Raw genomic sequence first — 12,902 nt, 5'->3', positions numbered from 1 at the left:
GTTATTTTTGATACATTAGAACATATGGAATATATCTGGATACTTATTTTAGCTTTGTCCCAGGGCATTACTAACACTTTAAGGAAGTGGAGGAGGAGGACTTTGGGGAGGGGTTATCCATCACCTAAGCTGAAGTCAGTGAGGTAGTTGACAGGCTCCTTGTTTGCAAGGCCCTGGGAGTGGATGAGGTCCGCCTCGAGTACCTCAAGTCTGGATGCTGTGGGAATATCTTGGCTGACATGTCTCTTTGAGTGGCAATTAGGACCCGTACCACTGGACTGGCAGACAGGTGTAGGGATTCCCCTTTTCAAGAAGGGCGACCAGGAAGTGTGTTCCAACTATCAACCAAGGAATCACACTCCTCAGCCTCCCTGGGAAAGTCTATGCCTGGGTACTGGAGAGGAGAGTCCATCCAATAGTCAAACCTCAGATCCAGAAACAACAGTTTCCGTCCTGGTCATAGAACGGTGGACCAACTCTATATCCTCATTACGGGTTCTGGAGTCTTTGTGGGAGTTTGCTAATCCATTCCAGATATATTTTGTGAATTTGGAGAGCGCGTTTGACCAAGTACCCCATAGTGTGCTGAGGAGAGTGCTCTGGGAATATGGGGTCTGGGGAGCCTTACTGAGGGTTGTACGGTCTCTGTGTGACCAGAGTAGGAGCTTTGTTCGCATAGCTGGCAGTAAGTCAGACTTGTTCCTGGTCCATGTTGGACTCTGGCAGGGCTGCCCTTTATCCCTAGTTCTGCTCATAATCTTTATGAACAGAATTTCTAGGCACAACCAGGGTCCAGAGGGGATCTGGTTTGGGGACCACAGAATTTTCTCTCTGCTCTTTGCAGATGATGTTGTCCTGTTGGCTTCATTGAGCCAGGACATTCAGCATGCATTTGGGGCAGTTTTTCAACTGAATTTTTAGCAGCTGGGATGATGGTCAGCACCCCTAAGTATGAGGCCATGGTTCTTGACGGAAGAAAGGTAGTTAGCACTCTCTGGGTGGGTGGAGTGCTCTTTCCCCATGTGGAGGAGGTTAAGTAAGGAAATTTGGTAGATTGAAGCAGCATCTGCTGTTTGCAGTCCCTGTCCTGTTACATTTTGGTGAAAGGAGAGCTAAGCCAAAAAGCAAACCTCTCAATTTATCAATGAATGAATCAATCTTTGTTTCTGTACTCACCTATGGTCAAGACCTCTGGGTCATGAAAAAAATGAGGTCCTAGATACAAGAGGCCATAGTGAGGTTGGCTGGGGGCTCCTGGATACTGTGGTCACTCGGAGAGAGCTCGGAGTAAAGCCGTTGCTCCTACACATCCAGAGGACCCAGTTGAGGTGGCTCGGGCATCTAGTTCAAGTACCTGGTGGACCCCTGTCTGGGGAATTGTTCCAGGCATGTCCCACTGGGCAGAAGCCCTTGGGAGAACCCAGGAATTGCTGGAGAGACGACATCTCTCGGCTGGCCTGGGGTTAGGGTTAGGATTAGCCATTCCCACCCCAGGGGAGCTGGAAGAATTGGCTGAGGAGAGGAAGGCTTGGGCTTCTTTGCTTACTGTAACAGTGTTTTTACAGGACTACCAAAAAAATCCATCAGGAAACTGCAGCTTATTCAGAACTCTGCTGCTCGGGTTCTCACAAGGACCAAGAAAGTAGACCACATCAGTCCAGTTCTGAGGTCTTTACACTGGTTACCTGTCTGTCAGAGGATAGACTTTAAAGTTCTGTTACTGGTTTATAAAGCTTTGAATGGTTTAGCACCAAAATACATGACTGACCTCCTGACCCAGTATGTACCAGCCAGACCTCTCCGGTCATCTGGATCCGGTCTTTTATCAGTTCCTAGAGTCAGAACTAAACATGGAGAAGCTGCATTCAGCTTCTATGCACCACAGATCTGGAACAGACTTCCAGAAAACCTTAGATCTGCTGAAACACTCAGTGTATTTAAATCCAGGTTAAAGACTCACCTGTTCTCAGTTTGATTAATATGTATTCAAAAGTTTACGTCTGACTGTTTATCTATGCTTGTTTTAAATTAAAATCTTTTTATTTTCTTTTATTTTTATTTTAATGATCACAATTATACTATTTATTTTGATTGTTTCTTTTAATGTTTTATGTAAAGCACTTTGAATTGTCTCTGTACATGAAATGTGTCATGGATGGATGGATGGGAGGGAGGGTGGGAGGGAGGAGGGATGGGATTTGGTTGATCCAGAGAAGTCATGAGAGAAAGTCATGTGGTTGGATGAGACCTAAATAGAACTTTTTTGTCTGAATTCCAATCACTGTGTTTTGGGGAAGAAAAATAATGAGTACCATCCCAAGATCAGCATCCCTATTGTAAAGCATGGGGGTGGTAGCGTCATACTGGGTTATACATGGGACAGGACAACGGCATTGTATTAACAACAGGATGACCGAGACAATATATTGTGAGATTTTTGGGATCAAACTCCTTCCCTCAGTAAGAGCTTTGAAGATGGTTGTGACTGGGTCTTCCAACATGAAGCACATGGCCAGGAGAACAAAGGAGTGGCTCCGTAACAAGCGTATCTAGAGTGGCCTAGTCAGTCTCCAGACCTGAACCCAATAGAAATTTTTGAAAGGAGCTCAAACTGTTTCTCAGCAAGAGCCCACAAACCTGACTGATCTAAAGGAGATCTGTGTGGATGAGTGGGCCTGAATCCCTCCCAGTGTGTGCATGTATAGTTTTTAGGCATTTGCTCCCATCCTGAGAGTACTCTGTCCAGGTTCCTTCAGAGTCTAGACATTTGGAGGTTGTTTGTTCCTCAGATGAAGTGAACAGAACTCACCATCTATCTGAGCCTCTGCTCCTGTGGAGAGAACAGAGAACAGATATTTTAGTAAAGGTGTTTCATGGTCAGGACTCAGATCAGAGATTCCTTCAAATCCTGAAAATTCTTCTCTTTCAAAACAACAAAGCCTCACAGTTCAGATCTGTTTCAGACATTGAACTCGGCCCGCTCTGGTGAAGTTGTTCCAGTTTGAACTCACTTATGCTCTCCATCTTGGTTCTCCTCAACCTGACCTCATGATGACTCGCGGTGCTCTTTTGTCTCCAGTTTTCTCAGAGATTTTTCAAATATACTTCTTCTCTCAGTCCTACACATTTCCCTTTCATCTTCTCTGGGTGTCCACAGACTCCTCCCTGTCTGGTTCAGTTCCCAGCAGTTGGACAGCAGTCATCGGTATCCAGACCTTCTAACCCTGTTGGATTTGACCTCAATTTGGCCTGTGTGTTTTGGGGATTTCTGGTTTTGTTTTCAGTGGCTTTGATTGACACTGACACAAAGATTCTGTTCCACTTTTCATTTTCTTGTTCTTTAGTCACTTTCATGGAATATCTGTGTTGGGTTTCCTTCTATCAGAAGTCCCCCATCAGGGTTTTCTTTCTGAAACATCTGAACCTTCGGGTTTTATTGCTTTCATTTCTGGGACTTTAGTTTCCTGCTTTTCATGCTTGTTCTTTAATCTGGTGGATCTGCAGTTTCACTCCTGATTACCGGTTCTGTCTGCATTCCAACATGAACTTCAGATTTGTTTCGTTTTTTTAGAGATCTCTAAAAAAGCATTTTGTAAAGATGAGTTTGAGCTCCATCAACGCCTCTGTTGTATCATTTTTTTCTCCCATTTCAGTGATTAAGTCGTTCTTTCAAAATAAGTTCAAATTGTTTCTAATTGTTGATTGTTGTTTTTCTATGTATCTTTCTGGCCCTTAAAAACCTAAAATTACATTTTTACCTTTTTGAAATCCAGCTTGAACATTTACAGGTAATTCCTTTCTGTAAATCTTAATGTACCTTTCCATTTTTTTTAAATAATGTTAACCTTTATATTTTTTTTTAGCAATGTAGTGATATTTATTTTTATTATTTAAACCAGCGAACACAAGAAGTGTCGGGTTTATTAATAACTTCTGACTGTCTGAGTTATGAAAGCTCTTCAGTTGTTCATGAAAGACACTCTGAATCTGAACAAAAATTAGAGACGACCAAACTCACCTGTGGTAATGAAGGCGAGGAGGAGGAGCCCGCAGGTAAAACTCTTGATCTTCATTCTGGTGCTGTTTGTCTGAACTGAAACTGTCGGTTCACCGTAAGCAAATAATGATCACAGCTGAACAAACTGGTGCACCAATCAGCTGTCTAACATCACAAGACCACACCTTTTCTTCCTTAACATTCTAGTTTTTGGTTTTTTTTAGCTTTTCTCCAAATAAAAAAACAACAAAAAACGATAGAGTTGCAGGCAGTTCTGTGAGGTTTTGAAGGAGGCTGAGAAATGAAATTCTGTTTCTGTAGCCGGTCTGGATGTCACCTTTACAAACGTCAAGAGGACTTTAGAGAAGAACTTCATTGAGTTTCCTATGAAGGTTCTTAGAGTCCTGTTGATGTTGTACATCTCCAAGCATTCAGCGATCCAGGTGTGTAGGCAAGGCAAGTTTATTTGTAGCACATTGCATGTACAGAGACAATTCAAAGTGCTTTACATAAAACATTAAAAGAAACAATCAAAAGAAATAGTAAAAATGTCATTCATCATCATTCAAATCATTAAAATAAAATTAAAAGAAAGTAAAAAGATTTTAATTTAAAACAAGCATAGATAAACAGTGCAGACGTAAACTTTTGAATACATATTAATCAAATTGAGAACAGGTGAGTCTTTAACCTGGATTTAAATACACTGAGTGTTTCAGCAGATCTAAGGTTTTCTGGAAGTCTGTTCCAGATCTGTGGAGCATAGAAGCTGAATGCAGCTTCTCCATGTTTAGTTCTGACTCTAGGAACTGATAAAAGACCGGATCCTGATGACCGGAGAGGTCTGGCTGGTACATACTGGGTCAGGAGGTCAGTCATGTATTTTGGTGCTAAACCATTCAAAGCTTTATAAACCAGTAACAGAACTTTAAAGTCTATCCTCTGACAGACAGGTAACCAGTGTAAAGACCTCAGAACTGGACTGATGTGGTCTACTTTCTTGGTCCTTGTGAGAACCCGAGCAGCAGAGTTCTGAATAAGCTGCAGTTTCCTGATGGATTTTTTTGGTAGTCCTGTAAAAACACTGTTACAGTAATCAAGTGGACTAAAGATGAAAGCATGCACTAGTTTATCCAGGTCCTGCTTAGACATCAGATCTTTAATCCTTGAGATATTTTTCAGATGATAATAGGCTGATTTAGTGACTGCCTTAATGTGTTTATCAAAATTTAGGTCTGTGTCTATCACTACACCCAAGTTTCTGGCCTGGTTGGTAGTTTTCAGTTGAATAGATTGAGTGTAGCATTGAGTCATAGGCTTTCTTGTGATCAATTCAGACTTGTGCGCAGGTTGGTGTGTCATTACCTGCAGTCTTGAGTAACTCTTCTGTCAACCAGGAGTTGGTCTTTGGCTCTTCTGGAATCTTTACCAATGCCCTTCTGTTCAATGCTTATATATTGATCCATGTGCTTATTTAGTTTGGTTGCAATGGTGCCTGAAATAAACTTTCATGTTTGCAGAAACAGGTTTTTGACATGGTTTGAAATAATAATATATAATGATTTTTTTTCCTTCAAACTTTGCTCTGTTCCAATAATCCTCCATTCCAACTCCAGACCTTTGGCAATCTAGCTGTTACTTTGTTAAGTTAATCTGCTAAAAGTTTACCCCACTCTTCTAGAAGCCCCTCCCACAAGCTGAATTGGCTCAGAAACAACAGTCTAAGCAGAAGTGTACATTTGTGGCCTGCTGGAGGTCGGGCTCAGGCAGTGCTCCTCTTGTTTCTCCTTGCTCAAAGGAGGAGGTAGTGGTCCTGATGCAGGAGTGTTGGCCTCCTCCACATCTCCTGATGTACTAACCTGTCTCCTGGTAGTGCATTCATGCTCTGGACATTACGCTCACAGACAGCAAACCTTCTTGCCAAAGCTTGCATTGATGTGCGGTCCTGGATGAGTTGCACTACCGGAGCCACTTGTGTGTGTTGTAGACTGGTACGGCGAGAGTGACTACACTGTCCATTAAAAAGTCACCCAAACTTCAGTCAGAAAACATAAGGACAGAGAAGGTGTCTGTGGTCACCACTTGCAGAACCTCTCCTGTTTTGAAAGTATCTTGCTGATTGCCGATTATGTCCACCTGTTGTCTGTTTCAATGAGTGTTGCTTCCTTATTGGACAGTTTGATTACACAGAACTCTGACTGAATTAGAGTAACATCAAGTTGTTTAGTTGTTCCCTTTATTTATAGTAGTGTATGTCACTGTACAGACTGTTTTGTATTGTCCCCTCCCAATCATTAGACTTTCAGAAGAACTTTCCATCAAAGCTCCAGAAGTTAGAAAACCAGATTTATTTGAACTTATTGTCTTTAAAATCAACAGAGACAGTTTAGGATTTTTGTAAGAAAATACAAACAGGAAAAACAAAAAAAAACTGTTTGGTTTTTCAAACAAACATCTTTAAGTCAGAGTGATGAAAGATTTGCACCAATGAATAAAGAGACAAAAATAAAGTGAAAAAGTTGAAAGTTCCATGAATCAGCAACCCTTCTGCTTTGTTGGAGTTCACAGACTTCATCGGCATCAGTGCAAACATTGGTGCTAAAAGCACATTCACGTCATTTACACTCAAATCAATAAAAATATGATTTTATGTATTCTTTACAGAAGCTCAAGAGGGACAAACTAAATAAGACAGGTTTCAAAATGAGTTCGAATCTTTTGGATTTAAATGTAGTTATTTAAGACAATAAAAGCAAACTGAATTCACTAAAGTTTTGTTTTTAAATATTCATATAATTATGTGAAATTACAATCATTTTTCACCTGTAAATTTCTTCTAAAGTAAACATTTTTCCAAGTTCTGGTGAGCTTCTTCAAAGCTCTCAGAAGAGAATAAAGACGGAGAAGACGACGGGCAGCACCGTCATGGAGATGAAGTGAGCGGCTGAGATGCTGGAGGAGCTGACGAAGGTGATGAACCCCGGCTGGGTGCCGTCGACCTGGCTGCTGATCCAGGACTGGTACTGGGAGACCCGGGCGTAGACTCCTGGGAAGTTTGCTTGAGCGCATCCTTCTCCGAAGCTCACCACTCCAGCCTGGACCCACCGGGTGTCATTTTTACTCACCAGCGGACCGCCGGAGTCTCCCTGCAGACAGAAGGTTATGAGCAAGCGGTCCAAACTCTCCACAAAACCTGGATTTGAACCTGTTTGCCATCAAAGTCCTGCAGCTAAACAAACTGGGAATAGTTTTTGAAAAAGAAACATTTTTAAAAGGGTGGGGGGCAGCATTACAAGTCGGCGTTAAAATACGTTCATGATATTCCCGAATAGCAACAATTCTGCCGTGTCATTGCCCTTTTGGGACGCCCCCTCCTGGTCATACAGCTCCATAATGACTTAATGCGATTGCATCCGGCTGTCATTCCCTCAACATAAGGGGTGTCAGACTCCAGACCTCGTGGGCAGGCATTCTGCTGTTTTTTTTAGAGATCTCATCTCCTGCTTATTACCTGGATCAGGTGCTTCAGTGGCACCTTGGTCAGGAAACATGTAGAACACCAGCCCTCCAGGCATAAGTTTGACACCTTTGGTCTATATCTCCAACCTTCCTCTGGAGGAGCAGCTAAATCTACCACTTCTATGTGTGATCTAAGGTGCTTGTCAAGCCCACACGTTGCCGTCATGTGAGGGAAGGGCTTCAACGGTAAACAGAGTCCTATCTTTAGAGTCAGGTTCTTCCGCAACACAATGAAGCGGTACAAAGTCCACTGAACTGCAGACAATCCCTCATTCCATTCCACGCTCATAAACGGAACCCCCCGAAACTGAAACTCCAGGAGGGGACGTCCAATTCCACCTTTTTTATTCTTAAACCTTAGACCTCAGAATTCTTCATGCCCAACGTCATTAACTCTTGTGCTATCTTATGGGGTCCAGATGACCCCACCCTTACATTGATGTGTGATCCCTTCCTTGACAAAGGTGGACAGGATTTCATGTCTGCCACGGACACCAGTGAAGATAAAAAAAAATCCAAAAAAAGTTCAGATGACCCCACTCCCAACATCAACCCATCTAGGATAGCACAAGGGTTACAGTACTGTAGAATGTACCATTATCGTGCATGTGATAAGTGTATTGAGAAATATTGATAAGGATAATGGAAGTCACACACACTTAAGACGTATGCGTGATGCTGTTGCACGGCGTCCTTACGCCACTCTCTAGTCATTAGTAAGGTGTGAGTACCGGCTCCTTACTAACCGCACAAATGCTATATGCATGGGGTGTGCACGTGATACACAAGCGCCCGTAGGATGTCCACACAAACTACATTGACTCATTTCCTGATTCAAACAAGCTGCGCTCAAGGAACGTGCACGTATCACAGTCTTACCCTTACGTGTTGCATAGGTGTTCAATAAGACCCGTCACCCGCAGCACGCCCGTAGGAACAAAATTAGCATTTTCTCTCTATGGGTTCACTGAGCGGTCTACGGCCTTGATATTCCATGCGGGTCACCTGCGTGCCCTGAACAGGTTTGACCATTTTTCACCTGCAGGCGCCTGTATCTGCCTGTTGGGACAGTTGGGACTGTCACTTTTTCTCTGACCTGTTTCTGTGTCTCATATGGATTCCTGGATGTCAGATGTTGGATTGTTTGTCTGGTCTGGATGGTCTAAATAACCTCACAGACGGTTCCTAGTATCCATTCAAGTTTCTGAAACTACAGGAACTACTCCCTCTTCCCTCAGAGACTCCTGCGTCCTGCCGATCACAGACTTGGATTCTGTTTTCTCATGGGGTTCAGATGAGAACTTTTATGCAACAGTTTGACGTCAGTGACGGTGTAAAAGAAATGCAAGAGACAAAAGTCCCATTAGACCCATCGTATCTGACAATTTCTTCCCCTTTGTGTAGTTCAAATGTAAACAGTAGTAACTTATATTTTATATAGTTTTCTTTTGTAAAGCAAATGCCTCTATTTTTACGTTGATTCCAAAGACCAGAACTGTGGAGATTTAGAAACTATCAGGAAGTATTCATGTAAATCCTGTATACCATCCAAAACATGCAAATCTTGCATTGACATGTCCTTTGTCCAGCGACCTCGAGGGCCCTGAAGGCGCTTTTAATCAAATGTATTATTGTCTCCTTCAAAGGAGGATTAAAGTGAAAAACTGTGTTCACCTCATCAGCTGTCTCAGGAGCTGTCCGAAAGTCATTTTGACTTTTAAGGATCTTTTCAGGTGAGATGAAGAGAATTGATGGTTGAGACTCACCTGACAGGAATCTTTCCCTCCATCTGTCAGACCGGCACAGATCATGTTACTAGTGAGTGAACTGTAAGACGCGCTACACTGACTGTTGGACACGATGGGAACGCTGACTTCCTGCAGGGTTGAAGCCACAGAACCTGAACAAGAAGAGAACAATGAAGTCAAGAACCTTCAGAAATGCAGCAGCTGAGCAAAAACATGTCCAAATATTTGATAAATTTAGTTTATTTGACGATGATGAATTCTTAAAATCAACAAGACAAAATCAAGCTTTTTAATTACATTTTGTTAACATTGAAATTGTTCTTTCAAAGACAAAGTAACAAGGTGAACTCCCAACCTCCTTCTGTGAGGGTCCCAAAGCCGGTGACCCAGGCGGTGGTTCCGCCGGGGAAGTCGCTGCCCGCTGCCGCCAAACAAATGGGGCTGATGTAGTTGTTGAAGGTCACAGACGAGGACAGCTTCAGCAGAGAAACGTCGTTTTCCTGAGATTGGCTGTTGTAGTTTGGATGTACAATAATCTGGGACACACTCCGGCTCACGGAGTTCGGACTGTTGTTTATCTGAGTCTCTCCCAGGTTAACAACCACACCTGTGGTACTGGTGCTGGAAACACAAACATGTTTACATGTAAATAAAAGCTGCAGGCAGGTGAGGTCATGTGACCAGAGCAGAGCTCACCTGCTGAAACAGTGAGCGGCGCTCAGGATCCACTGGTTGTTGATCAGAGACCCCCCACAGCGAGCCGTTCCCCCGTTTACCGGGATCTGCAGCCTGGCCTGCCAGGGCCACGACCCCGCAGCGGCGGCCTGGCCGCCAACGATCCTGGACTCCGCCTTGGTGTTGAGGGCAGCTTGGCCACAGACTGCAGGAGACAGAAGACGGCTGCTTTACAGGCTGATTCCTGTTCTTCCACTAAAGCCGACGTTCAGCCTGATGACATCATCAGCAAACAGCAGACGGAGCAGATGAAAGGAGTCGGTGTGGCGCTCAGTTCGTCTGTTTGCTGATGATGTGAAAGAGTTGAGAGAGCTCTGGGCTCACATCAGGTCAGCTTCCAGTCTATGAAAACCATAAACACTTGAAAAAATAAAACACGTGTTAGAAAAATAAACATTTTACTTGAAAAAAAAAAGTTGTGAAAACAGTTTTTAAATCAAAAGTACACATTTTAACTTGGAATAAATGAAGTAAATTTGAAAATAATGTATATTTTAAATCTGAAGAAATGCAACAAACTTAAAAAATTAAAAAAATGTTTTTAAAATTTTACATTTTTAACAGCTGCTTTACATTTTTAGCTTTTGTGTTCCATTTCTCTTATACTTTGTTTTCAGTTTAAACGAGTTGATACTAATGGCTGTGTTTGAGATGACGTGCCTCGCCTGGATCGTCGCCGAGACCAGGCGGTGGCGGGGAATGGTTCCTGAGATGAAGGTGAACGCTGAGCTGCAGCCAGACTGAACGACAACAGGAAGTCAGGGATGTCCGTAAAGGGTGATCAAACCCCAAATCAACTTTTTTTGTCTGTTGACCTCTATAAATGGGACTTTTATAGTGCTGTCTGTTGGTCATTTTCACATTTTTGACAAATTAAAATAAACTTGTTTAATTGTTGAAAATATTGTCCAAAACCGTCTGTGCTGCCCCCTACAGGTTGAATCGACGTATTACAGTTGAAGTTTGTGATTGGTCAAACCATGTAAGTTTCAGAAATGATAAATGTCCTGCTTCCAAGCCCCGCCCCTCTGACTGGATTTCATATTTCATCTGTGGAAGTAAACCTCCAGTTTCCCTATTTGGTCTCCCTTTAATGTTTAGATGAATTTTAATTCACCTTTCCCCCTTAGTAGGATCTGTGCTATCATGTCTTTGCAGACAACAAATAAAAATAGCTCCTGCGTTAATGTTCACTGTTCCAGAGAAATAAATAAAACCGAAATTAAAGTTAACTTTTGAATGCAACAATTAGACAGCGTCCGCCTGCATGATCTCAAACACCCAATTCATGAGGGGGTGGGGCTTTAAGCCTATTGGCTACCGGGATATGATTGACACCGGTAGACAGATTATGGTGTCGTCATTTCTTCTTCATTCTGTTTGTAGCTGAACTCGAAGCCCCGCCCCCATTTTTAATCCGGCTCATCTCCAAATTGAGGACCGACGGCAAACATGGAGAGAAACAGAGAAACTTCACAATCTATTCAATGAACAGAAATGCTTCTTTCAACTGTAACAAAATACAATAAAATACTCAAATGATTAAAATAAATGTTTTAATTCATACAAATCTGCAGCATCCACATACAATGTTTTCAATTCTAGTTTCAAGTTTTAGATGTGTGTTTTTGAGAGTTATCCTGTTTTTAAATCTATAATCTGACTGTTATTCACTCTGAACTGATCCAGATTTGACCCTGTAGTGTTTTTAAAACATTCTGACTAAAAGACAAAAAGAAAGTGGAAAATATTTGTACATTTCCGAGAACAAGAAATGTAGTAACCCTTGTGCTATCCTAGGTATGTTGGGTCACCTGGACTCACTAGACAGTGGACTCACTAGACAGCCTCCTGTGCTGTTTTTTTTCCCACTGATTTTGATTTTCGCTGGTGTCCACCTTCATCCACTTTTGTCATGGGAGGGATCACTCTTCAGTGTAAGGTTTGGGTCATCTGGACCCCATAAGATAGCACAAGGTTAATTGAAACCAGGAGAGGTAAAGTTTGACTCCTCATGATGGATCCTTTTGAAGCTCCCTGGAGAAACCTCCATGTTTGACTCTCCAGCAAACTCCACAGGATGGAGCTCAAGTTTGACGTGTTGACAGATTCAAACCAGTCATCTCTGAACTGAAACTTTCCTTTTGAACAGAAACCAGATGATGACTTCCGTCAGACATCATTAGAAAAGAATCCAGAATGTTCTGAATCATGTCTAAAGAGTTTAGAGGGCAGAATTAGAAGAAAATGTTTTAAAACAAGGAAGAAAATCCCCATTTCAGGATTTCAGGAACTATCAGGTATGACGATGAGCAGGTTTGTGAAGATCGGGGAAGATCAGATGAGTCGGCATGAGGAAGGAAAGCAATGTATGTTTTAATCTAAAGGTTGGATTGTAACTAGTTATTTTGTGCGATAAAATGTTTTGTGTTTAATTAATGATGCTCTGTAATTAATTAATTAATCTTTAGCCTAATAATTGCTGTTAAAAGCTTCATTCTAAGATATTTTATTGAAGTTTGTGACATTGTGGTGCAGTAAACGATCAAATAAAACTAAAAAGTGTCTTTATTACATTTATTATTATTATTACAGAAGACTTCCAGCCTTACTTTTAAATATCCGTAATTAATATTTGGTGATCATTTGACAGCCCTGATTCTAGAAACATTTGCCTTTTGGTCCATCTTATAAATCCATCTGAAGAGGAAGTTTTGGGGGATTTGGATTCACTAACAAGGTGAGCAGACATGAATGAGTTTTCCATGAATCCGGTTGAGGTTTCAGACGTGGACCTTCTATCACTAAACCTCATTTTTTTCCTCTTTTCTGCTCTAGAAGCTGAAAACCCAGTTGGTCCCAAAGATCCGTCGGTGATGCTGCTGAGGCTCAGCGTCTGCCTT

General features: G+C 42.1%; 2 protein-coding genes across 2 annotated transcripts in view; both read right to left on the bottom strand.

The window, feature by feature from the left end:
• Window positions 1–4,116, bottom strand: part of LOC112139981 (trypsin-like) — a 12,400-nt gene extending 8,284 nt beyond the window's left edge. Inside the window, exons 1-2 of the mRNA XM_024262869.2 lie at window positions 4,019–4,116; window positions 2,810–2,830 (exon numbers count right to left, since the gene is read on the bottom strand). Coding sequence (XP_024118637.1) covers window positions 2,810–2,830; window positions 4,019–4,073 — 76 coding nt within the window. The 5' untranslated portion in view covers window positions 4,074–4,116. The remainder of the gene's footprint in view (window positions 1–2,809; window positions 2,831–4,018) is intronic.
• Window positions 4,117–6,180: 2,064 nt separating this feature from the next.
• LOC112139982 (prostasin) lies at window positions 6,181–10,132 on the bottom strand (the record flags this gene model as incomplete). The annotated part of the gene is given in 4 exon segments (XM_024262870.2): window positions 6,181–7,143; window positions 9,283–9,416; window positions 9,620–9,885; window positions 9,961–10,132. Coding segments are annotated over 4 exon segments (836 nt in total), but the record flags the coding sequence as incomplete, so codon positions are not given.
• Window positions 10,133–12,902: the final 2,770 nt, after the last annotated feature.

This window comes from Oryzias melastigma, linkage group LG5 (genome assembly GCF_002922805.2).
Source record: "Oryzias melastigma strain HK-1 linkage group LG5, ASM292280v2, whole genome shotgun sequence".
In the NCBI taxonomy this organism is placed as follows: domain Eukaryota; kingdom Metazoa; phylum Chordata; class Actinopteri; order Beloniformes; family Adrianichthyidae; genus Oryzias; species Oryzias melastigma.
This window is presented reverse-complemented; position numbering and strand designations above follow the sequence as displayed.